The sequence below is a fragment of the Carcharodon carcharias genome, chromosome 3 (genome assembly GCF_017639515.1).
Source record: "Carcharodon carcharias isolate sCarCar2 chromosome 3, sCarCar2.pri, whole genome shotgun sequence".
Lineage (NCBI taxonomy): Eukaryota > Metazoa > Chordata > Chondrichthyes > Lamniformes > Lamnidae > Carcharodon > Carcharodon carcharias.
In genome coordinates, this window is record NC_054469.1 from 204381609 (window position 1) to 204408614 (window position 27006).

The 27006-nt window shown below is 43.9% G+C and overlaps 1 protein-coding gene across 1 annotated transcript in view; it reads left to right on the plus strand.

Moving 5' to 3' along the window:
* The window catches only part of LOC121276074 (collagen alpha-6(VI) chain-like), a 158178-nt gene that overhangs the window by 62477 nt on the left and 68695 nt on the right, over positions 1 to 27006 (plus strand). Inside the window, exons 15-24 of the mRNA XM_041184014.1 lie at positions 2 to 348; positions 8433 to 8511; positions 16964 to 17109; positions 17415 to 17507; positions 18299 to 18352; positions 19522 to 19593; positions 19691 to 19717; positions 19827 to 19871; positions 19949 to 20002; positions 20710 to 20772. Coding sequence (XP_041039948.1) covers positions 2 to 348; positions 8433 to 8511; positions 16964 to 17109; positions 17415 to 17507; positions 18299 to 18352; positions 19522 to 19593; positions 19691 to 19717; positions 19827 to 19871; positions 19949 to 20002; positions 20710 to 20772 — 980 coding nt within the window. The remainder of the gene's footprint in view (position 1; positions 349 to 8432; positions 8512 to 16963; positions 17110 to 17414; positions 17508 to 18298; positions 18353 to 19521; positions 19594 to 19690; positions 19718 to 19826; positions 19872 to 19948; positions 20003 to 20709; positions 20773 to 27006) is intronic.

Sequence of the window (27006 nt, forward strand, 5' to 3'; positions counted from 1 at the left end):
GCCTGCTCCATAGATATTGCTGTGGGATTTGACAGCTCAAATCAGAGACAATTTGAAAACATATTTGCTGGCCAAGATAAACTACGGGTAGAGCTGGATGAAATCTTAAGGCAAATTACCTCTCTGACTAAGATCAGCTGTGTCTCAAATTCGAAAATGGAAGTAAGAGTTGCATTGTATGTCCAAAACGAGAAGGAGCAGGTTGTCCATGAAACACGATTCGATAAAAACATTTCAAAACTGGCAGATGGTCTGCAAGGTATCAAGATGGATAGCCAAGTTAGCTTAAATGCAAAGAATTTAAAATCATTTTTAAGGAAGTTCAATGAAACAGATTCAAAAGTCAAGGTAATGTTTACCATTGGGAAATATATTTTTTTAACCAACATTCTTTAATGTGTTTACAGAACCGGTGGACTTTTACTGATCACATCAAAGCAGTTTTGTTTAAAGGAATTTGATAATGGATCATGATAAAATGGATAGAATATCCATTTGATATGAGAAAGTGACTCATGAGCTTCATCTGGCCCAACTTTAGAAAGAAAAAGAAAATGTTTACATTTATGTGGCACTTTTAATGTCCTTCAGTTGTTCTAAAATGCTTCAGAGCCAAGGAAATATTTCTGACATGTAGCCACTGCTGTGTTGTAGGTATATGTGCTGACAAGGCTCATATAAACAGCAAAAGATTAATCATAATTTGGTGGTCTTGGATGAAGAATCGGTGTTGCCAGGATACAGTGAAACATTTCATGCAGACCATTTTAGCTTAGGAAATGAACATTTGATGTCTTGTTCAGATGCCATTTCCAAGTTGCTTCACCATTGCTATCATCCACTGGTGCCTGGTATTTTACTTTAAGAAGCACAAGGCTCTGTTCCACTTTTGTACAATATCCGAGCAACCTGAAGAATTCTTTTTCTTTCCATTTCATTCTATGTTGGTCGGTTCTGTTCTGTTAATAAAGCAAAGTTTAAGAGACTTTGGCATTCAGAGAGAACACTCCATTTGGTAGGGCAAGAGCAAAGTTATCTAAAACTTTCTTCAGTTCAATTTTATTATATAAATAAAAGTACAATCCCAAATGTTTACAAGTAGGGAGGTTAATGCACTTAATGATTTTCAGACAACTAATTTTGGAGGGTGATCTTTTTCCATTATGTTTCCATTCTGTTTCCAAAGTTCCCACCTGGAAGAAATAGAAAGGAAATTTTCTTCATTTCTGTCTCATTTTTTGTTTCAATCATGCAAACAGGCCATCGACATTTTAGCTGGGCTAACTTTATTGATAACATATTTGCCTAACATAACACATATCTGCAGTTGCTGAATTCCATTAAGACAGGCTCCAACATGTGCTATCTGACCTCCAAACCCCAGGTCAGGTGGACCCCCCCCCCATCTAGTACAGAGTACTGTATAGTATCTAATACCAGAGCCCACTTCCACAATCAACTATTATCATGACATTTCCCTTTTTTTAAAAAAAAATCTTTATACAACTCAAGTGCACAAAATCTCTTATCTATTCTTTCTCACTCTGTTTTGATCAGTCTGTTTCGCCTTTCACTCATCTCTATATCTCTATGGTTTTTTCACAATTCTTCCACTGAATGTTCTGAATGGTGACAGAGGTGATTTTGAAGGACAAGGGGCCTTCTCCAGCTCTGTGTCACTATCACCCATTGGATAGTCTTCCCGACCCTCAGGCTTTGTCTGGCTATCTGTTCTTCACTGGTGCATTCTGGATTTGGATCTTCAGCTACACTTTCTGGATCAGAACAGGATTGAGCTTCATTTGTTTTCCACAAGAATTTCCAGTTTCTCCTATACTGTTGTCCATTTGGAGTCTGCACTATGTAAGATATTGGTTCTCCTGTGATTCCTGTGACAACAGCAATTTCAGATCCCTTCATGCTGAATCCTCACTGTCTCTCCCATGTTTAGGTCAGGCAGAGGTCAGGCGCCTTGATCAAAGTACTGTTTCTCCTTCTGCTGTCTCAGTTTCAGCAGGTCCTGCACACAGTAGCTCACTAGCTGTGGAAATAACAGTTGGAGTGCAGTTGGAAGCTTAGTTCTCTTAGTCTTCTCCCCATTAGGAGCTGTGCTGGAGATGATCCAATGTCCTGTAATGGAGTATTCCTGAAATCCAGCAAAGCCAGGTAGGGGTCTCTTCCATCTGCTTTTGCCTTCTTCAATAGGTGTTTTAAGGTCTGCATGACACATTCCACCATTCCATTGGATTGTGGATATTTGGGACTTGATGTCATACGGAAAAATTTCCAGTCCTGTGCAAATTTACGAAACTCAGTGCCTGAGAATTGTGGACCATTATCTGAGATGAGCACTTCAGGTATGTTGTGGTGACAAAATATTGAATTTAAACAATTTATTACAGTGATGCTCTTACAATCGTTTCTCAGCAGCACAGACTCAAAAATCTTTCAGTAATAATCTACTGCTTGTAGGTATTCACTGTTGTCAAATGTAAACAAGTCCACTCCAATTTTCTGCCAGGGCCTCTCTGGAACACTGAGTGATTGAAGTGGTTCTTTTTATTGCTATTTACTGTACTTTTGGTACACTGCACACACATTCACCATTTCACCATTAGCCTCCCATTCCAAGCCAATACATTACATCTCGAGCTCTTCTCCTGCATGTTTCCATGCCGAGGTGACTTTCATATATGTGCTGCATCATTTCTTTCCTCAGTGTTGCAGGAATTATGATATTTTCTCCCTTGAAAAGTATTCTGGCTGCTATATGAAGTTCCTCATGAAAGTTGTCACAGGAATCACAGGAGAACCAATATCTTACATAGTGCAGACTACAGCAGAAGGGGCTCCGCTCCGATGTGTGGGCCAGCCACTTTGCACATTCTGCTGCAGTTTTCTCTGGGTGGTGTCATTCTTGGTCGCTTCCCTGATTTCATCCAGTTTGGTTACAGCCACGGGTAAGTTCTTTGTCAGCATGTGAACCTGTGCTTCCGTTTCTTTATCCTCTTCCTCTGTGAAGGGTAGGTATACAAGTGACAGAGTGTCTGCGATGTACATTCCGTTGCCTGGTTTGTATTTAGCTCTAATCTGGTACTTCTGCAGACACATTCATAATCTTTGGGTTCCAGGTGCTGCACAGTTCAGGGGCTTTTTATATAGCTTCCAGAGGCATATGATCAGACTCTGCCTCCATGTCTTTGCCATTGACAAACTGATGGAAACATTCTAGGCCAAACACAATTGCTAGCATTTCTTTCTCTATTTGGGCTGCTGTGTTTCAGTCATTGCCTTTGAAGCATACGCCACTGGTGCCTCACTTTGCAAGAGGACAGCTCCCAGGCCACTCTTTGAAGCATCCACTGAGACCTTGACTGGCTGACTGATATTGTAATACTTTAACACTGGTGCCTGGGTCAGTGTTCTCATCTGACTGGTGAAAGCTTCCTGGTGACTTTGTTCCCAGTGCCATTCCACTTCATCTTGCAGAAGTTCTGAGAGGTGTGGTCAGGTCTGACATGTTCGGAATGAATCTCCTAAGATAGGGCACCATTCCCAAAAACCTCTCCAAGTCTTTCTTACATTCTGAGGGTGGCATGTTCATGACTGCTTCGACTTATGCGGGTCCGGCTTCAGTCCCTCGCTTGTTAGCACGTCCCAAGTACTTGATTTCTTGAAGGCCTAATTTGCACTTTTCCTTCTTCAACTTGAGGCTCCTTCCCCTAGCTCTGGACAACACCTGCCTCATTCTGTGGTCATGTTTTTCTCATGGACCAGCATATCGTCGATATGTTTCCACACCATCTAACCCTTCAAACAGCCACTTCACTGTTCTGTGGAACACCTCTGGAGCTGAATTAATACCAAGAGGTAACCTGTATTGCCCATTTGGTGTGTTGATGGTATTGAGATAGGAGCTGCGTTCATCCAGCTTGACCTGCCAGCCAACTGAACTCGCACCCAAGACTGAATAGTATTTAGCATCAGCTAGCTTACACGTGATCTCTTCTACTGTGGGCAGCTGGTAATGCTCTCTTTGTACTGCCAGGTTTAGGTCTCTGGGATCCAAACAGACTCGTAGGTTCCCATCTGATTTTTCTACAGTTACAATTGGATTAACCCACTTTGTCGGTTCTCCAATTTTCTTTATGATGTGAAGTTTCTCTATTCTGTCCAACTCTGCTTTCGGTTGGTCTCTCAGCATTACTGGTATTTTCCTGGGTGGGTGTATTTTGGGGGTCACAGATTCGTCAATCTTGATGGTGTGTTCTCTTTTTACGCAGCCAAATCCCTGGAACACATCTTTATACTCGCTCAGGATGTCATCAGTGGTGACAGTCATTATTCTGTTGATTAGCTTCAGATTTTCACAAGCTCACAAGAATGGGTTTTGCATCAGTTTTCACCTCTATGAATGGAACTGCTTGAGACTGTTTTTTTGTAGTTCACTTTAAGTGTGCACTTGCCCTCTATTGCAACATTTTCACCTGTATAAGTAGACAGCTTCACTTTTGTTTTAGTTAGCTGTTTGTCTTTGCTTATCTTATGATACAGGCTTATGGGAATGACATTTGCTTGTGCACCTGTGTCAAGCTTGAAATTCACCATCACGTTGCTAATTTTTAAATCAACCATCCATTCGTCTTTGGAATTTGTTGTTACTGCGCCAACAAAAAGTTCAGTTTCAATGTCTGTGTCAGTCGTGTGCACTATCTTCAATTTACACATCTTAGTGAAGTGATTTAGTTTATCACAGTTCTTACACTGCTTTCCATAGGCTGGACAACTAGGTGCTAAATGCTCTGTTCCGCATTTAAATGGCATAGCAGTTTTGTTCTTTTTATGTTCAGACTGTCTATTTGTTCTTTCCCGGGGCTGTTTCTGTTTAACTGCATCTAACTGCTTGACCGTGTTCGACTTATTATCTTCTGTCATCTGTTTAATCTGGCATTTCGCTGTCTCTGCTGCTCTGCAGATATTTATTACTTTCTCCAATGTCTCTCAAAAGCTGTTTGCGATTCCGCAAATTATTCTATCTCGCATGAGTGATTCCTCAAGCTCTCCAAGTTCACAGGATTTAGCTTGTTTTCTCAGATCAGTCACATACCGACTAATGTTGTCACTGCCTTGCGTGCATGTGAAAAATCGGTAAATCTCATACGTGATGTTTTTCCTTAGGGCAGCAGTAGACTTTGAACTTTCCCATTGTTTCTTTCAAGTCATTTTTTTTCTCATCACTTTCCAACGTGAGTGTGTTATAGACTTCTAGAATGTCTTTCCCTGCTATATGAAGAAAGACGGAAGGGTCTTTTGTGTCACTGCCTGTCTCTGACGTACAGCTCAAATCCCTGCCGGAACCTCCTTCAGTTTTCAGCGAGATTGCCCTCCAAACTGAGCTCTGTCAATGGTTTCAGAACCTCCATTGTTGCACTTAGTTTACTTCTGACACTATGGGCAGAATCTTCGGCTCGGTGAGCGGAGGCAGGGCTCGTTCGCGGCTGCGCACCCGCCGAACTGTCAAAGGCCTATTAAGGCCATTAAAAAACCAATTAAACTTGTTAGAAATTGCCGCCCGTCCAACCTTAAGGCTGGCAGGCAGGCAAAGAGCCCAGGCGGCCTTCGCATTTTTCATGGAACTTCATCCACAGGTGGGGATGAGGTTTCATGAACGTTTTTAAAGTGTTTTAAAAGATTTTAATCAAATTAGTGGACCTGTCCCAGCTCATGTGACAGTTTCACATGAGGGGACATGTCCTTAAATTTTTTTTTTACCTTTAATCAATGTTTCATAAGTGAAAGTAATCTCCCTCAGGCACCTCTGCACATCAGGGAGATTTCTGCGCTCTTTCACGCGCATAGCACAGGCCCCGATTCAGGCCGCCCTCCCGCCCACACAGGGAGCACTTCCAGGTGTGCGTCACGCTGGGTGGGCCTTAATTGGTCCACCCACATAAAATGGCGGTGCCCAGCCAATCGGGGGCGCTGATCGGCTGCGCGCCCGCCCCTACACAACCTCCCCGACAGGGAGAAAATTCTCCCCTATGTCTTGTTTTTTTTCAGTGATGCACACAGTTCATTGACATTGTAGCTGAGTTACCTTTATCAATAACACATTTTCCTAACGTAAATACATATCTCCAGTAGCTGAATTCTATCAAGACAGGCTCCAACATGTGCTATCTGACCTTCAAACTCCAGGTCAGGTGACCCCATCTCATAAAGTATCTGTACTGGAGTCCGCTAACACAATCAACTAATATCATGACAATTCCCACCTATTAATTAGTAATACACGTGTAAATGAAGTGGAATTGAAGAAACAACTTAAGCTGTCATTTTACTTTATTAAATGCTATTATGATCCCAGCCGAGGTTACTCTGGACAAGCCTGATCCTAGAGTGTTGTTCCTTTGGACCTTCTTGCCTCTTGCTAGCTGTTCTCACTTTAAATCTGTTTTCTGCATCTTTTGTCTCTTTAAATCTGAAGCTTGGAGCTTTTTCTCTCTGCCCTTTACTCTTAACTTCATTAACAGGACCTTTGATAGATCCTAACTTTTATTTGCATGTTTAGATAATGGAGAGGAGAGTAGCTACTGAACAGAGTCACGGGAGTTAGTTGATGAACTTTTAACAAGAAAATAAAACATTTATTAAATATGAGAAAATGAACTATGTTACAATACTCTTTCACCCACAACTATACCTTTACAGATATATACAAATTTGTAAGGATAACATAAATTACAAAAACTATCTTATACTCTAATGCTCACAGTAGGCACATAGCCCATGTAAATCTATGGCACCTGTGGTCAGACACAACAATACTCTGAAACCAAGTGACAGATGCCATCTCAAACAGATGCTATGGATCTCTCCTCAACTCCTCCCCCCCAGCCGTTTGTCACACTGTGAACTGACCGGTCTCATTGCACTCTGTCTTTCACATGAGGGCTTCCAATCTTCACTCTTCAAGAACTCACTTTGGAATCTTCTCCCAAACCAATGCTTTCTCTCAGATGCCTTCCACAAGGGTTCGCCGCCAGGGTTTCGAACTCTCCTTCCAAACTCCCTCTTCCCTGGGTCACCACATGCATTCAAGCTGCCCTCCACGAACTCCATCTACCAACTCATCCATCAACAGTACCACTGCTTCACATGCCCTTAGCAAAGGTTTACATGCCTTCAGTTGTTCCTTTGGACCTTCTTGCCTCTTGCTAGCTGTTCTCACTTTAAATCTGTTTTCTGCATCTTTTGTCTCTTTAAATCTGAAGCTTGGAGCTTTTTCTCTCTGCCCTTTACTCTTAACTTCATTAACAGGACCTTTTCCAGGTCCCTGTCCTTCCTTTGACCAGAAGTCTGCTTGGGACTTTCCCCTGTTCCACTCCCCTGGATTTTTGTGGTTCTTCTTTAGCTTGGGACTTGCCATCTGTCCCTTTTGCTCCAGTGTCTCCTGGGAGCTACTTTCAAAACCAACTGAACTCAAACAGCTTCCAAAATCAAACTGTTGTTTCTCTTCTTCTGTGTGTCTATGGGAGGGAACTGCTTCTCAGGACCTTGTTGTTAGGCAACAGACCAATTCTTCTGCTCTTGTTTGTTCACCATAGCTACAACAGTCATATAAACTTCATTAGAAATGCAGGCACCTTTTTAAAGTGAAACTAAAACTCAATGTGACCTTTCTTAACACACAGATACAGAAATACAAATCAAACTTAAACTTTAAAGCTAAAACTCATTCCTAACACCTACAAATACCAATATTACTTAATTAAACTATCTCTATTTCCTAACAACGTGCAGTATAAATTTAAGCGGTTGCTGCTTCCCTCTCCATTCCTTTCAGAGCTTTAGTGTTGTATATTCATTCTCCTCTGTTAAAGTCCGATTTATGATGAAGGGCCAATGACTTCCTTTCACCTTACTGGTCATGGCACCATTGAGCTAGAAGGCCCATCAGAGCTGTCAAGAGTCAGTCATCCTCCAACTTTCCTTTATAATCTGTGGATGCAGGTCCTCTAGGCACAGACTGATCTCCTCCCCATTCATGGTACCATGGTTTAGAACATAACATTCACTGACCCCCTTGTTCCAATTTTACTCATTTTAGCGGAGTCCTCAGAACACTTTATCTCAATGATTTCCTCAATACAAAACCATGATATAAAATGTGTAAAGGCTAGATTATTATTAAGCAATTTTTCCATTATCTTAGTAAAGAATTCATCCAAACTTAATAGAAAGTATTATTACTCAGGAATTTACATGTTGCCCTGCATTAGAACCTTACGTCTACAACTGTATGTATATTATTGTAATGGATTATAAGATGTGCCACAATGAAGAGAACATTCTCCTGTCTCTTAATCAACTGACTCTTTGAACTACAGCTGATCAAAATAATATTCTGTTTAAATATAATTGATTTGTAGGTGATTGTAATATTCACGGATGGATTAGATGATACCTTAGATCAACTCAAGCAAACATCACAAGTACTCAAAAAAAATGGTAAATATGTCTTTATTTTCACAGTGGCTTGTTTAGGAATTTTTGACCTGATGTTGGGTGGAATGTTAACCTGTCGATCTGAGTAGGCAGGAGGTTAAAATACCAGAAACTGTCGGCATGTCGGGAAGTCATCAGGAACCCACTGACTTCTGCCTTTAACGTGAGCGTGTTCCTCAGCATATGGGAAACCCTTGGGCGGAATTTTCTGTGCCCACTGACATCGGGCATGTTCAGCAGCATGAGCAGACAATATGGCGAGAAGGCCAAAAATCGGTTTCACGATGTTTTGAAACCAGGGGCTGAATTTTGCCCCCGTTTGGGGGGTTGTGTGGGAGCGGACACAAACCCGATCGGCGCCCCTGATCAGGGACGCACCACCATTTTACTTGGGCGGGCCAATTAAAGCCCACCCAGCGTGACGCTCGCCTGGAAGCGCTGAGCGCTCCCTGTGTGGGCGTGAGGCGGGGGGGGAATTCCGTGAGTCGTTCCCTGCGCTCTTTCGCACATGCAGAAATCTCCCTGAGGCATGGAGGTGCCTCAGGGAGATTAGTTTGTGTACATTTAAATAAAGGGAAATAAAAACTTTTAAAACATGTCCCCTCATGAGCTGGGAGATGTGAAAGAACTATTTTTAACATTTTTATTGACCTTTAAAGCACTTCTTGAAACCTCATTCATGAAAAATGTGAAGGCCGCCTGGGCCCTTCGCCTGTCCAACAACCCTTAAGGTTAGACGGGCAGCTCAGCTAATTGAATTAATTAGCATTTAAATAGCCTTAACAGGCCTCTGACAGTTCGGCGGCCATGCTGTACGCCCGCCAAACTGAAAATCTAAATGACATGCGGTGACTTCGAGACACCCGCTCGGCATCACTGAGCGTAATCTTACACCTCAGCGAGCGGGCCCCGCCCCCGCTCGCTGACCAGAGAATTCTGCACTAGTTTGCTATCGTCCGCTCTGCCCGGCAATGGCGGGCCACGTTTCCCACCACCGGATGTCAGGAACCGCATTGTAATACATCTGCATATCATTATAAGCCCAGCCCACCAGGAAAACATGCCAATGTGTTTCACAACAGCATATATAAGGCGTGCACTTCAATGTTTGTTTGCCTACCTTCCTTTGGTCAGCACTCGCAGTCATCAGTGCCAGGCTTCACAGACAGCTCCACATCACAGTTAGGGGAGCTCACGGACAGATCTCTACCTACTAGACCAACCATAAGGCGTGGCTGGCTTTTCAATGGCTGCAGGGCTAGAGCTTGCTTGGGGAAGGGGGAGAGATGGCCTCCCCCATTGGCACTAATCACCGCTGCCATCGCCTACCAAGCCAGGGTGGTAACGTTGCTCGCCCCTCCTGTGGCCAGAGCAGGGGTAGGGGACATCTTTACCTTTGACCTGCACCTCACCTCACACGGACCCCCCCCCGACATCCAAAAGCCACTCGAGGGATGCATCTCCAAACCTGGGGGCTACAGTATTCTTGCCTTTTGGGGCCATGTCTTCTGTGCAGCAGTCCTGGGCTGGAAGTACTGAGAGGCGTGCATGCGGCTGTACTTCAAATCTGGCGCCCGGCGTGATGAAGCGGTGAGGTGACAGCGTGGCAGACGAATCGGAGCCCGCCTACCATCGAAGCGGCATGTTTCCTGGGAATGCATCATTAATGCGGCAGGATTGGGACGATACGGCGTGAGAAGCCGCCATTGCAGCCGGCAGGTAAAACGTTATGTTTCCTGCCCGTTACCACACTTAGTTAAAATCTGGGATGATTTTTGAGCTAGGTCTCTATTTAAATATATTACATCCTCCTTAACTGCTGTTTTATTACAGGATTTTGACTTCAACATTGTATGCATGAGTTTTCTAGGCTTCCTGAAACTCAATCAGTGAAATATGGTGAGAAAGCTGAGATAATTGCTGGGGCTGAGTAATTGACAGGGAAGAAAGGCTTTAAATCCTGCGTTCTGACAGCTGCTTCATTGCCTAAGTGAAAGGCTTTTGCTCACAGGACTTGACCTGAGAGCATGCTTTCACTGCCCTGGAGATGGCTTTTCAAGACTTTAAAGGTCTTCTCCACTATATTGGTGTTTCTTTATCTTTGAACCGCACTGTAAGCTTTCTCAGAAGCATGGCGGTAGTTTATGCAGTTTGACCTTGGACCTCAGATGAGAAGCAGGGAGCAGCGGTAACCTTCTCCTCATCCATCTGTCACTCCGCAGAACAGTGAAGATGAGCACAGAACTCCAGCTCAAAGGAGGCCATCCTCCCAACACAAAACATACAGGCAGAGGATTAGCTTTCTGGACAAGCTGAGCACTGAGCATCAGTGCCTCAGGAGACTCAGATTTTCCTGACATTTGCAGCCTCCTGGAAGAAGGCTTCATGCCAAGTAGATGTGGTAGGTACACATTGGCTATAGTGGTCAAGGTCACCATAGCCCTTAATTCTCTGCCTCCAGCCCCTTCCAGGGATATTCTGGTGACATTGGTCAAATCTCTCAATCTGATGCCCAAAAATGCATCTCCCAGGTGATGGATGGCACGTTTGCCAGAGCCGGCACTTATGTGCACTTTGTTGTTGATGAAACCAGTCAGAATGAGAGGGCACTCAGATTTTTCACAGATCCAGGAAGTCAGATTGCACTCAAGTGACAAAAATGGTGCTCCCAGTTCACCCGACAGTATCGATCAATTGAAAGGGATCCCACCCCATCAATGTTCAATTGGTATGCAACCATCGAATGATCATCATCCCTGTGCATGCAAGACAGAGAGCTGTCACAATGCATTCACCCTTGACCAAGTCTCCCATGTATATTCACACTCCATGCAGAGTCAGCTCCATAGGGACAAGGGCTACCCTCTGCAGATGTGGCTGGTGACATCTACTAAAAGCCCTGCCACTGCTGTCCAGGAAAGGTACAAAGAGACCACGTGAACATCAGGGTTGTAATTGAGAAAACAATTGGGATGCTGAAGATGCAGTTCAGGTGCCTGGATAGATCTGGGGGAACTCTTCATATGTACCAGCCATGGTTTCCAGCATGATGGTGGTGCCTTGCACTACATTGCACAGTAGCAAAGACTCACTACAGGAGGAGGAAGACGCTGAGCGCTCTGCACCTTTCGAGGAAGAGGAGGAGGAGCAGTGCAAGGAGACTGATGTAGTGAGAGCACTAGTTTCTGCTCAATCAGCTACCAGAGATATCCAAGAAGGACTGATTCAAGCATGTTTCAGTTAACCTGAGGCAGTGCAGCCATGGTAAACGAACTGAATTCATTCTGCTCCACCAGTCCCCTGCATAAAGCAGCCCCACATTTAGCAATTTGTCCCTCTCACAGTGCCCCACTCCCCCCCCCCCCCCCCCCCCCCCCCCTCCAATTTCTCTTCTTTTAGTCCTAATTCTTCATTGTGGTGAAGGTCACTTGGCAGGTGTCTGGCAAAACATGGGAAGAATGGGACAATGGAACTTTGAAATAAAGTTGTTCCTAAACATTAAATGTGACAATGTAGTACAGTGTTAAACACCCAAGTAAACACTCATGTGCAACTACAAATCCCTTATCTTCCTTTTTCTACTACTCCTACATGGTGCATGCCCTGTGGCTTCAGCAGGGCAGGCTGCTTGTTTCCCAACTCTGACTTCTCAGATGCTCTTAGCCCACATCCTCTGGATTTTGGAGTTCATATGGCTTCTTGCCCTGACAGCATCTGTAGGACAGATTTGGCCATTTGGACATGAGGTAGCATGTGGGTCTCTGACCTGCGGGGAATGGAATTGGGGACAAGGACTCAAGACAGAAAGCACTTTGAACAGAGTTTCCATTTCCATGTGCCCTTTCTCCATCTGCCCTCTCATGGTTCACCCACGCTTTCGTGCTAACCAAGGATCAGAGAGCACTTTGCTGCACTTTAGTGAGGCACTGAATGGCCAGGGCGAGGCTTTTAAGGTGGCAATCTGAATGTGCCATTGGTGTGGGCCAGCATGCACTCGGTTGCCTGCTGCATCTGATATTTCATGCAAGTGGCCACTTTTCCCATGAATGTTGACACCAGTATGGCCTGAGGCTTCATAGCATTCATACTGGGACTTACTCCTCCAGTCTTTCACTAAGAGTATCTAGTGCCTCTGGATAGGCTGACAGAACCTCACACATTCTTTAATGCTACTCCAGAATAGTCCTCTTTGTCGATAGTCTCCCCCAGAAACTCAGCATCTGTGTCCAGCTGAACAGAGCTTGGAACCTTCTATGTCTTCTGATGGAGACTCCCCACTGCTGTATCTTGCTCCAGCACCTGCTCCTGCTCATTTGTAATTCACCACGTGACCCCCTCTGAGGAGACTTCATCCTTCTCTGACACCACATCCTGAGGGACGCTTGTAAAATTTTTGGAGATGAGAAGGAATTTCTCCATCTCAGAGATTCATTAATGTTTGGAATTCTATTCCCCAGGAGGCTGGCTCATTGGATATATTCAAGTTTGAGTTGGACATACTTTTGATTGACAGGTGAGTCAAAGGTTATGGGGGGGACAGTATGAAGAGTGCTATGCAGGAGTAGACTGGGAAGGCAGAGATATGCAATGCCAATCATTATTCTTGCCCTGATCAGTTCATTAAATCTCTTGTATTATGTATCCAGGAGTGAGGCACCAAACTCTTGCTGCTGACCACTTCAGCTGCTTCTAGCCTGCAGCATTACATCCAGGGACATGTTGGAGATCCTTGGCGGAGATCCTCACCACGATGAGATGCCATCTGCAAAGTTCCTGGCCCTGTTTTGACACTTCCACAACACTTCAATGCTGTAAATGGCAGAGCTGAATGAGGCTGATGCAGATCATCATGATGCCCGCCCACGGGAAACCAGGAAATCAGAGGCAAATGTAGTGGCTGGGTTTAAAAGTGCTGAAAAATGCGCTGCAGAATCTTCTGGATTCCTGATGTGCAGATCATATTTCAGTCCATTATCCCAGAGGAGTGTTCAGTGCGTGCGGAGGACTATGGATTTCCTGAACCTTCCGTTGTTTTGAATAGGATGGTGATGGTAGTCAAGGGAGCAATATCGTGGTTGGGGGATCTGATCATGGCGGGTGGATTGGGAGAGCAGCTAAATCATGACGGGATTGAGATAGTGGCTGGTGGGGAGAAATCACGAGGGTGGTGGAGATGCTGCTTTTGGAGGTTCAGTTCCAAGGGCACAGCCAGGTTTACAAATTAGCTTGTTGGACCTGGAGAAAACACTCAGTAAAGCCATTTACATTATAGGCGTAGCCGTTGCTTATTCCTCTTACCTGCTGGGCTTCCTCAGCACAACCTAGCTCCCTGCGGTTAAAAATAGAAACAGTATTACAGTGAAGGCACTCAGCTTCCTGAACAGGTTTCAGTGACCCATCCACCCCCTGCAAGTGGATTGGCCACCCATTCTCATCCCCCCCACTCCATTAAAACTGGAAGCTGGTGGACTGAGGTAAAGGTGAGTTCCTGTTTTAGATTTTTAACTTGTTAAACTCCCATACAACCCAAACCCACCTGGTTTTGGATTAAGATTACCTTCATTGTACCTTTTTACCTCCTCTCCCCCTTCTTTGGCCATACTGGGTCACATGTCATTCCATGAAGAAGCTTGAGGAGTAACCAACATGTTGGGAGGCATCAGCCAACACCCAAGAGATCACTAGATATGTTGCAATAGTAAGCTGGGAAGACCTGTTCGTAGGTAATCCTACCTCATATAAACAGGAGGATTCATAATTGAATCTCTACACGGAGCTCCTGATCATTTAGTTACTGTGAATTTGGTGGAAGATCCAAGAAAACCCCAGAGATTGTGTTTCTGTGAATCCAGCGGAATTTCCAATGGATGACCCGGAGACCCCTCACAGTCATGCAACTGCTTAGTATCTTCATAAAATAGTTGGTTACAAACTGCAAGATCTCATTTTGAGCAACCACCAAAATGAATCCATCCCCTGGCACTCTATATGCCACTGGAACACACTGGCGCACTTGTTTAATGATTTTGGGAAGATGGTGGCGTGATGGTAATCGAGAGGCCCGGGCTAATGCTCTGGGGACATGGGTTCAAATCCACCATGGCAGTTAGTGGCATTTAAATTCAATTACTAAAACCTGGAATATAAAGCTAGTCTCAGTGATGGTGACCATGAAACTGTCATCGACTGTTGTAAAAACCCATCTGGTTTACTAGAGCCCTTTAGGAAAGGAAATCTGCCGTCCTTATGCAGTCTGACATACATGTGACTCCAGACCTGCAGCAATGTGGTTGACTCAACTGCCCTCTGAAGCGGCCTAGCAAGCCACTCAGTTCAAGGGCAATTAGGATTGGGCAACAAATGCTGGCTTTGCCAGTGATGCCCACATCTCATGAAAGAATAAAGATCAAAATCTAGTGAGCAGAACAATTCAAAATTCAAAATCAAAATACTGGGGATGCTGGAAATCTGAAATAAATGCAGAAAATGCTGGAAATACTCAGCAGATCTGGTAACATCTGTGGACAGAGAAACATTGTCAACATTTCAAAGGAAGAATTTTCTGGTCGGCGAGCAGGGGCGGGGCCCGCTCGCCAACGGGTAAAATGACGCGCAGTGACATCGGGCAGGCGTCCAGACGTCACTATGCGTCATTTAGATTTTCAGTTTGGAAGGGTGCGCAGCCAAGTTGGCTGCGCGCCCGCCGAACTGTCAAAGGCCTATTAAGGCCATTAAGAAAGTAATTAAGAATGCTGCCCGTCCAACCTTAAGGATGAGGTTTCATGAAGGGTTTATTAATTAAATAAAAAATGTTGAAAAAATTCATTGATATGGCCCAGCTCATGTGACACCATCACATGAGAGGACATGTCTTTAACTATTTTCTTTTCTTTATTTAAATGTTTAAACCATAAACTAATCTCCCTGAGGCACCTCTGCGCCCGCCCCCTCCCACCCCCAAACAAGCCCCCCCAACAGGAGGAAATTTCTGCCCCGAGTCTGTGACCTTTTATCTGCTGCTGAATATTTCCAGCATTTTCTGCTTTTAATTAAAAAATTCCACTCAGGAGTGCATTAGTGAATGAATATTTTCAATCTTGTGGTGCAGTGTTACCAGCATTGCAATTCTTTCATTCCATTAGTATACGACCAATCCTTCCTTTTTGGATGAAAGTTTGACACCAACTTTGAAAAGGGAATAATGTATAATTATGTTTTTGGTTGTTGTATTTAAGTTTAAACATAGATTAATTTTCAGTGGTTCTGATCACTTGGCTGCTTTGATTGGAGAGCATTGCACAGTACAATGCAACAGCAATCAGTAAATAATCATACACAGCGGCAATAAATTGTTAGTATCATCAGTGGCACTATTGACTGTAGCACTTAGCTATACAAAGCAGACGGTCCTTGTTTAAATTCCTACACGGTGTTTAGTTTGTTGATTTCAGGGAGGGAGCTGAAGGAAAGATTAATTGGGGCTCCTGTCCCTCCTCACTATCCCACTGCTCTAAAGGTTCTTTGCCTCTAGCATCACTTTAGGTTGGACAGTTTTCTCTTCATTTTCACCAATTTACACTCAAAGTTTAATAAAATTAGCCAGCATAAATCTAGATTGTTCATGCCTACCTGCATTTAAAAGTCTTGGATTCCATTCCCTCATCTCTTCCTCAATCCATTTTTAGCAATGGAACAACTTCAGCCTCATGACTTTCTTCTGATCACAAAGTGCTAACTGAATCTAAGAAGGACATAAGAACAAGAAGTAGTCCATATAGCCCAAGTCTTCTCTGCCATTCAATAGGATAATGGTTGATCTGATCTTGGCCTGAACTTCACTTTCCTGCCTCTTCCCCATAACCCTTGACTCCCCTATAATTCAAAAGTCAGTTTGTCACAACCTTGAGTAGATTCTATGACTCAGCCTCTACAGCTCGCTGCACTAGAGAATTCCAAAGATTCACGATCCTCTGAAAGAAGAAATTTCTCCTCGTCTGCATTTATGGAAACCCTTTATTCTGAAACTATGCCCCATGGTTTTCGATTCCTCTGAGAGGGGAAACACCTTTCCAATGTCTACCCCATCAAACTGCCTCAGAATTTTAGATGTTTCAGTAAGATACTCTCATTCTTTTTAACTTCAAGGAGTTACTCCTACTCAACCTTTCCTCATTAAGACAACCCTCCATCCAGGAATGAACCTAGCGAACCTTCTCTGAACTGCCTCCAATGCAAGTATCTCCCTCCTTAAGTGCGGAGACCAAAACAGTACGCATTACTCTAAGACTGGTCTCACCAATGCCACAGTTATAGCAAGATTCCCTACCCTTATACTCCATCCCCCTTGTAATAAAGTTGCTATTACAGATTAATAACTACTGTCAGTCAGACACTTCAGCTTCATTCAGTTGTCCATAGTAATGTGTGATAATAAATGGTCATTTTATAATTCCAGGAATCCATTCACTCATCCCTGTGGCTCTGGAAGGTGCCTTAAATGTTAATGAGATTCCTTACATTGAGTTTGGAACTGGATTTGCATACAAAGAACAGTTGTCCATTGGAATGAAAGATATTGGAAATGCTTTGCTGTACAAAATAGTAAGTGTCCTTTCAAAAAGCATGACAAGATTGTTCATCATTCTATCAGTTTCTATAAGAAAATGAAATTTGAGGCAGGAAACCCCGATCGCACTCTAATATGAAGTTGGTTGTTTTATTGTTAATGATTGACCCAAATATTGGTGCATTAAACAGACATAATTTACTCTGGTGAAACATTTGTTCAGATAAGTTCAAAAACTTCAGTTATCCCTGCTTTCATGAATGGATCCATTTGCTTTTCCTGGAGTTGCATCAGGTGAATTAACTTCACAATGCCAATAAAATCATTATTTTATTTTCAGAGCGCAGTTGCAGAAAAACAGTGTTGTGATGTGAATTGTGTGTGCACAGGAGAATTAGGAAGACCAGGCAATTTGGGAAGTCACGGGATGAAGGTAAGATGTAAAACTAATCAGATGCAATGTACGCTTTTTCCAATTAAGTAGAAGGGTGATGGAATATGAATCTGGATATTTTGCTACTTTTATTAATCAATCCAGTGTGAATATCTTGCTCTGAGAATCTCCACCACCTCATTTAACAGGTGGATGTGCATCGGGAGTGAACTGTAGGTATACCCAAAGGAGCATGACCAGACACCATTCCAAAGCACTAAGGCAGGTTCGGTTACACCCTTGCGATGGGTATGATTTCTTGACATTTTCAGCTTCCAATGGAAACAACTGTGGCTTTCTTCTAAAGAAAGATAATTGATCCCCTCTGGGATAGGTTACTTCAGATTGAAAAAGTCTTTCCTGGGACCTAATCAGGACTAATGCCACCTCCCTGCTCTGAGCTGCTAGTAACTTCACTGAGGTGCTGAAAGAGCATGCTGGGGAGATGTCCAGGAGCTCCCCCCACCTCCACCCTCATAGAATCTCCATTGACGTGGGAGAGGGCAGGCAAAAGATCTGATAATTATCATCCTTCATTGGTTTTTCAGCTAAAGGTACAATGGGTTGGAATAATGGCAGAACTAAGGTCCGGTCTGTTTTCCAATTCCTCTCTAGCCGACCCTGCCACTGGATACAAACCTCACATACACCTTAATCAGAATTTTAGACACTACTGAAATTTATACCAATGTAAAATTAATATTTGCAATAAAGAGCCAGTTAACTTATCTAAGTTAAAATTATACATTTGTTGTTACATTAACTGCTTGATGGGTGTGTCATTATTACAGGGAAACGATGGCCTGCCTGGATTCCCTGGCCATCCAGGAACAGATGGAGAAGAGGTGAGTTTGCTCAATTTCAATGGTTAATGAAGAATTTTAGTTGCTTTTAGTTTAGATCTGAGTTCTGCTGGTTTACATCATAGACAATGGTGATAACTCCAGTGTACAGATAGTAAACTAGTATAGGTTTGTCAAACACTGCAAAGGTTAACATTATGAATTTAATGTCATTTTGAAAAGCCTTTTGGCCTTACACAGCATGCTAGTACATAAAATTTGCTCAAGCTTTTAAGTTTGGTCAATACAGGAACCTAGCACTTAGGAGCAGGAATAGGCTACTCAGCCCTTCGAGCCTGCTCCGCCATTCAGTAAGATCATGGCTGATCTGGTTGTGGTCTCAACTCCACTTTCCTGTCTCCCCCCTCCCCATAATCCTTGACTGTCTAACTCTGCCTTGAATAAATTTAATGACCCAGCCTCCACTGCTCTCTGGAGAAGAGAATTCCACATATTGATGATCCTTGAGAGAAAAAATTCTCCTCGTCTCAGACTTAAAAGGGAGACCTCCTAATCTTAAACTGTGTCCCCTAGTTCTAGTCTCCCTCACAAGTGGAGACATCCACCCTGTCAAGTCCCCTCAGAACCTTATATGTTTCAATAACGTCATCCCTCATTTTTCTAAACTCCAATGGTTATAGGCGCAACCTGTTCAACTTCTCTTCATAGGATAAGCCCTCGATCCCAGGAATGAGTCAAGTGAAACTTCCCTGTACTGCTTCTTATGAAATTATATATTTTTTCAAATAAATAGACAGAACAATTTTTTTTGCACTTTTACTGATTGGAGCCTCTTTCTTTGCTCCTCTCCACAGCAACTCCTACTAGTGGTCTCCTCATCTCAGCGGTTCCTTTCCTGGTTCTCTCCCTCTCCCCCTCTCTCTCTCTCTCTCTCTCTGGGACTTCTCCCTGCCCCTCTCCCTGGGCTCCTTCTCTGGGTTCCCTCTTATATCAAAGTTGTATTCTTACACCCCCTTTGTTAACATCAAACTGGGGATTTTAATGAGCTTGGGAGCAGTGTGTACACAGGTTGTAAGAGCATCAGGCAGGCCCTAATCAACATTCTCATGTACATATTGCATGGGGTACAAAGTAAGCTTTATTGCATTGCTTTATATTTTATAATCTATGTAATATAGAAACTGGAAATTAAATTTGAACATCTTTTACAGGGCAAGAGAGGCCCACCAGGTGTCACTGGTCCTGCAGGATTTATAGGGTGCTCAGGTAACAGAGGTAGGAAGGTAAGTGACTGTTGGATGTATCTCCTGTACACCAATAACAAACAAAATGCTCCTATTTTTGCTAACGGCATTCTTACAATTGTACAATATGTTTCAGGGAAATAGAGGTTATCGAGGAACAAAGGTAAACCCGGCTTATTTACTCTTCTTTAATTCCAATAAAGTGTCAATATTTTCAGTTATCTAACATCTGATTTTACCTGTGCTAATACCTAACTTTACCGTTGTAACAGGGTAGTGGTGGAGACTATGGTATTGATGGAATCGACGGAGAGCAGGTAATTAGAGGTACATTTGTCACAGTTCACTTTTCACATTTATATACAAGTACTGACACAAGATTGTGGTCTCACAGGGAGAAAATGGAGAGCTTGGATCAGCAGGGGTGAAAGGGAAGCCAGGATATCTGGTAATGTTTATATCAGCATTTCTAACAATCGAATGAAATTAGCTTTACACAAAATAATTTATACACATTGCTTCTCTTCTGAACTGTTCTTCCCATCCTGTCTAATACAATTTTTCTTTATAGGAGTGACTTTCAATCAGTCCTTTCTTAATTAAATAATAACCCTGAAAAATAAAAATTATTCTAACCCATTGTCTATACTAATGTTCAATATACCTATAAAATATAGGGTGCTAATAGCATTATTTTATTGAGCGTGAAAGATTTGTGAGTATCCCAGGCATGCTAGAAATGGTTGTAATTTATCTCAAGGAGATAGTATCATTTTTTCATTTTGCATTTTATGGACTAGCGAAATGTTGTCACTCTATTAGAAACATTGTATGAATATAGTAAAATTAACTCAATATTTAGTGAAACTGAGTCACAGTTTAGTGAAATTCACCATATGTTGAAATTATGTGACTAAACGCAATTAAATGAATGTATAATGAAATTATGTCATTTTATCGTGAACTTACCACTACATTGATAGTATACCATTCAAGTAATTTAACTGGTGAAATTACTTTGCTGTCTATTGAGATATGTGACTGTGAAAGATGTCACAATGGAGTAAATTACTTTTTGGAGTTATGAAATATTATAGTTTGTTAACTGTAGGGACATTATAGATTGCTTGAGAATAATAAATCTTCTTATCTTAGGGCAAGAAAGGCTGGAAAGGCGACATGGGTGTGCGTGGTCAACTTGGAATACCTGGAGACCCTGTAAGTAAAATCACATGGCTCTGCATGATGGTGAGGGAGATACTTAAACTCTTAAAATGCAGAGAGGATATCTTGGGAGCACTTTTCTGAAATTGTTCTCCTGAAGCCTACAGCCCATGATTTTCTAAAGGATTTGAGGCCACAGTGCACTGGAATTTCCAAGTGATGCTATCAATAGGGGAAGTAGCACTGACTCATAAACATTATGATCAACCTGTCTGAAAGTTTAATGGCCTGTCAGTAAAAGTTGTGTTTGTGCAAGTGCTTGCAGTTGGCTGATACTACTGTCCTGGTGTGAATCACTCACCATATAATAATACAATTGCTACTTTCTACATCGTGTTATCAACTTGTACTTCTCATGTCAAGAACTCCAGCAGGGCATCCTATCTTTGTAGTAATGGTTGTTTGAGCTTCTCTGTGTGGAACTGCCTCCAAATATTGGTACATTCCCAATTCCCCAGCCAGCAAACATTGCCACACTCTCACCAGCCTCTGAAAAACTAAAGAAGCTTCATTCCAATACTGGCAGACTCGCCAAATGATCCAGCTTTCAAAAGGCAGGAATGATTAATCAACAGATAAGTATTGTCTGCAGGAACTCATTGTTTTTGCTGTTTGTTTCATCTTCAGTTCGGGTCTTGAATGGGTTTCTTTCACAAGTTATCCTAAGAATAGTACTGTAGGCTGTTATTCATATAAACTATTCCAGAATATTTACAGATCTATACTTACATTTCAGTGTTATACACAAGGTTGTACTTCTTGCTTCCCACTAGTTCCCAGTTACTTAGCCATGTGGCATTGCATCACAGTTACATTGGTATAAGGTGCTCCTGATGTTAACCCTTTATTCTACACTGTTGTACAAGAAAATGTACTTGCAACTGGAGGAAATAAATGAAGGTCTTGTGTCTCCAAGAACACCTCACAGAGTGCTTTGTTAGAAGCAACGAAGGGCAAATGGCGTGAAAAACAGGCCAGATGACCTTATATGGAGTGCCATTACCAAGGAGGTATCTTAGGGAGTAGGACACAGGTCTTGAGAGAAGGTCCCAGAAGAAAATCCCAGGTAAGGGACAAAGTCAGAGATCAGGAATAGGTCCCATTAAATTAAGCAGAAGAAAAGGCTCCAAGCTGAAGAAAGAGCTGCAGTGAGCAGACTTGAAGTGAAGTGGGCTTGAGAGAAGCCCTGAAGATCCGAGAAGGCAGGCAAAGGCTGGTACCCCTTTGAAGCAGTGGTGTTCTGCTTGGCACAGCTGAAGGTCTGAAATTGGAAGTTGACACTTGAGTGTACTTGGAAACTCAGGTGAAAAGAAACTCGGGAGGCGAGATTGAAACCCTGCAGGGTAGGCTATTGTTGAAACCACCCAAATGGGAGTGATTTTTGAAAAGAATTCCAAAGCAAGATCTTCAAATGTGGAGAATGGAACGTGAGAAATACAAAATTTCAATGATTTTGGTTGGCCCACAAAGTGACAAGCATCTGGGTGGGTTGTTAAGAAATCCATGGAATCTGCTTTGGTCGCACCTGTCATTTATTGGGTTGTTGTTCACTGTGTATCAGAAAGAGAAAACAGTGATTTTAAGCTCTCTGAGAAGAAAAACAACAAGGCTATTTGGACAGCAGTTAAATAATTAGTTATAGGACTCAGTTAAGTGATAAGTTTAGCAGAGGTGCAACTGGAAGATTGAGTTTAAGGAACTCATTTGTTTGCTCTGCAATTGAAGAAACAGCGGGCAGAATTTTTCCCTCGTCAGGCAGGTGCAACCCGACCCGAACTGGCAAAAAATAGCCTGTGATGACGTCGGGCAAGCGTCCCGCCATCGTCGTACCCTCCGCGATATTTCGGTCGGCGGGCATGCACGAGAGGTGACCGCACCCGCCGACAATTAACAGGCCTATTAAGGCCCTTTATCAATTAATTAAATTGTATGTTTTGCTGCCCATCCAACCTTATGGTTGGCAGACGGGCGAATAGGCCAAGCACCCTTTGTATTTTTTGTGAAACCTCATCCACGGGCAGGATGAGGTTTCAACCAATGATTTAAAACAAAACTTTTAAAACTCATTTTTAACATGTCCTTGCTCATACAACAGAGCCACGTGAATGAGTCACGTGAGGGGACATGTTTTCCGTTTTTTAAAACTTTATTCTTCATGTGAAAAATCTTCAGCTCCAAGAGGCAGTTCTGTGCCTTCAGGGAGCTTTCTGTGAGTGCAGCCACGCACCTGCACTGACTTCTGTACTTGCCCTCCTCCCCCACCTCACCTGCCTCACCAACCCAGGCTCCGCTGTGCGTTTCAGCCTACAATTCATGCTGGCTGGCAATTAATTGGCCAACCAGCTTGTAATGCGGCCAGGGCTCAATTTTGAACAGCAGACCATTGCACAACAGCTCCTGGGCCCTAATGCTGCACCCGCACGATGAGGGGAAAATCCTCCCCAGTGCGGTTTTGGGGAGAGATACAAGGTGGCTGAGAAGCATCAAGAGAATGCTCAGGAATTCACTAGAAGAAAACCATTTACAATTGTGCCAGTTCCAAGCGAGAAGCCTTTTTGTCAAGCTAATGGTAACTCTTCAATGAGCGATGTGTCTGTCAAGATATTGCTGGGGTAAAGGAATAGTAGAAATTTGAATCATCTTATTGTGTTGGTATTGAGATCTTTCCAACTTTTAGGTCTGGTGCAATATAATTATTTTTTCTTGTTTTAATAAATATTTTATTCTTTGTATTGAAAGTTCATCAGCAGACTCCTGTGAATTTGTTCAGTAACTTTCCTTCAGTTTCTGAAAAAAAAAAGTTAGGATCTATCAAGCCAGGTTTCACTCAGGGATCTGACTTGCCCAGTATTGACAGCAGCTGGGATTGTAATAGTCAGTTAGACAAAATGGAATGAAAAATTCAAACTAATTTCTTCTTATAATCTGTGTGAAAGATTTTTCTGATTAATAGACGGTACAATACGTGCTTCTTGAATTGGAATGATTGGACTAAACTTGCTCGGCCCAATGGTGCTGAGATTGAAAGTGGGGGCCAGGAAAGTAGGGGAGCTTTATTGGGATTGCTCCCTGATTCACTCCTGCCACCAGGGAACTGACCAAGGGCTGGGTTAGCTGGAAGACTGACTGCCCACTCCACAGAGGCAGGCAACAAATTAACAAAATTGAGGCTTCAATTAGGGGTGATTGTGCGAACTCTCCAGAATTTTGCCAGTGGTGGAGTGGCCACCCGTTGTGCATGGATTGAGGCCAAGAGCTCAATGCAGGCAGCCTCCCTGAGGTGAAACAAGTGACAATCAGAATGGAGCTCCTTGCGCAAAGAGGGGGCTGCATTAATAGTAGGCCACAGTGGAGGCTGAGACCAATTCAGTGGGGGAGCTCCCCTCCAGCCCAATTCACACACTAGTTTAAAAGCTGGTCATTTGATGTTTGACATGCAGACCACTGAGGGTGCTTTCATGTTAATACACCCTCTGACCTGCCTCAGTAGTCTCCACCTCTCCAAGTAGGGCTGCCAGTGCTCTAGAGCTGCTGTCCCTCTGGTCCTGCAGCATTGGGAGCCTGCCCTTAATAGGAGGAAGCTTGGAGACAACCAATTAGGAGGCCACCTCCAGGAAAGCTGTTCCCCCAATCCTGCTGTCGGCAAGAGCTGGACAATATCCAGGTTAGGGCTGGCAAGTGGCAAGTAACATTCTCGCCACACAAGTGTCAGGCAATGGCCATCTCCAACAAGAGAGAAACCAACCATCGTCCCTTGATGTCCAATGGCATTACCATCATTGAATCCCCCACTATCAACATCCTGGGGGTTACCATTGATCAGAAACTGAACTGACTAGCCGTATAAATACTGTGGCTACAAGAGCAGGTCAGAGGCTAGGAATCGTGCGATGAGCAACTCACCTCCTGACTCCCCAAAGCCTGTCCACCATTTACAAGGCACAAGTCAGGAGTGTGATGGAATACTCCCCACTTGCCTGGATGAACGCAGCTCCCATAACATGTAAGAAGCTTGACACCATCCAGGACAAAGCAGCCCACTTGATTGGCAACCTATCCACAAACATTCACTCCCTCCACCACCGACGCACAGGAGCAACAGTGTATACCACTTACAAGGTGCACTGCCAGAATTCACCAGGGCTCCTTCAACAGCACCTTCCAAACCCATGAACGCTACCATATAGAAGGACAAGGGCAGCAGATAGATGGGAACACCACCACCTGGAAGTTCCCCTCTAAGTCACTCAGAGTCCTGACTTGGAAATATATCACCGTTCGTTCGCCATCGCTGGGTCAAAATCCTGAAACTGCCTTTTTAAGAGCACTCTGGATGTACCTACACCACATGGACTGCAGCAGTTCAAGAAGACAGCTTGCCACCACCTTCTCAAGGGCACCTAGGGATGGGCAATAAATGCTGGCCCAGCCAGCGAAGCCCATATCCCGTGAATGAATAAAAATACAACTGAGAGTTCCAGATTCTCTTTTGATCTCGCACAATATTTCGCGATGAAGTCCAAATTAATTAATGACGGGCGGGTGATGAAGTCCGATGCGCTCCCGCCATTAATTAACGGGCCAGTTAAGGCCCTTTAGTCTTCAATCGATGGTGATTTTTAGGTGCCATGAGATCTTCAGGTTGGTGCACGGGTGCAACGGACAGGCGGGTAAAAGACTTTTCTATGAACCTCATCCACGGACGGGATAAGAGGGCTCAGTGGGGTCGTCAGTCTGCTTTGTGGAGTATTTATTGTAGAAAGTATTTTAAACTTGCCTATGTGATCTGCAGTGGTTCAGAATGCATTCCAGCAGCTTTCTGTTTACTGTTAACCTTCAGGTCAGCACTCTGCAGTCATGGATCTTTTGCAGGCCTGTAGCTTTCAGGAAGCCTCCCCTTAACCTGGGAGTGGGAGCTGAACTATCCACTGGAGGCAGCTCCTTTGAGGAGGAAGGGAGGGCTAGAAGGAGGAGAAGGCCAGGAGTGCACATTCAGCTTCCAGGGAGCCACCTTGGGGAGGACAGGCGCAGGCACAAGGGCTGCAGGGCCAAGAGGTAGTCCATGGCAGAAGGGGCCACAGAAGATGCCACTAACCTGCTGCCAGAGTATACAGGTGGCGAAGCAGTTAACTCAATATGACTGAGGTGCAATGCTGAAGGAGGCTCCATCTGTCAAGGGAGACAGTCAACTATATCTGTCAGATGATTGGGTCTGAGATCTCCACTAACTGTGTGGGTGGACACCCCATGCAGGTAGCTCTAAAGGTCACAGCTGCCCTCAACTTCTATGCCTCTGGCTCCTTCCAGGGCTCAATCGATGATCTTTGCGGTGTCTCGCAATCAGCTGTCGACACTTATGTCAAGCAGGTTACAGATGCTCTGTTCAGGCATGCATTGACCTTCATCCACTTCCATTGGGACCAGGCAAGCCAGAGACAGCAATTGCTGGCTTCCTCCACATCCAGGATGCAATAGATTGCACACATGTGAACATCAAGGCGCCAGCAGGTGAGCCCGGTGCCTTTGTCAAGAGGAAGGGCTTCCACTCCATGAACGTGCAGATAGTGTGTGACCACAAGATGCAGATTCTACAAGTCTGTGCAAGGTACCCAGGCAGCTCCCACAACGCCTACATCCTCAGGCACTCCCAGGTGCCGGGCCTCTTCAGTGCTCCAGCCCAGCTTGATGGATGGCTGCTGGGTGACAAGGGCTATCCCCTCAGAAGGTGGCTCATGACGCCTCTTCACCATCCAAGATCAGAAGCTGAGCAGTGGTACAAGGGCTGTGGTGGAGGGAGCCATCAGTCTTCTCAAGATGTGCTTCTGATGCCTGGACCGCTCAGGGGACGCACTCCAATATCCCCCAGATCATGTGTTGCTGATAGTAGTTGCATGCTGCGCACTCCACAATCTTGCACTGGAAAGGGGGGACGCAGTGGATGATAAAGACATCGACGCAGTGGCTGCAGCTGCACACGATGAGCCCAGCACTGATTCTGAGGATAAGCATGCACAGGGAAATGCTGAGGGGATAGACGCTGACCCGGGACTACACCAAGGAGGCAGGGAAACCCGGGAGGCTTTAATCCAATGAACCTTCAGCTAGCACAGCACAGATAGATCAGCAGGACCAGCCTTGCCTGGTGCATCCATACTTGGCATCTAAGTGCAAAATCTGCCAGGTCATCAGCAGGAACTAAGGGCCTTGGACATAAATGTGAATGTCCAA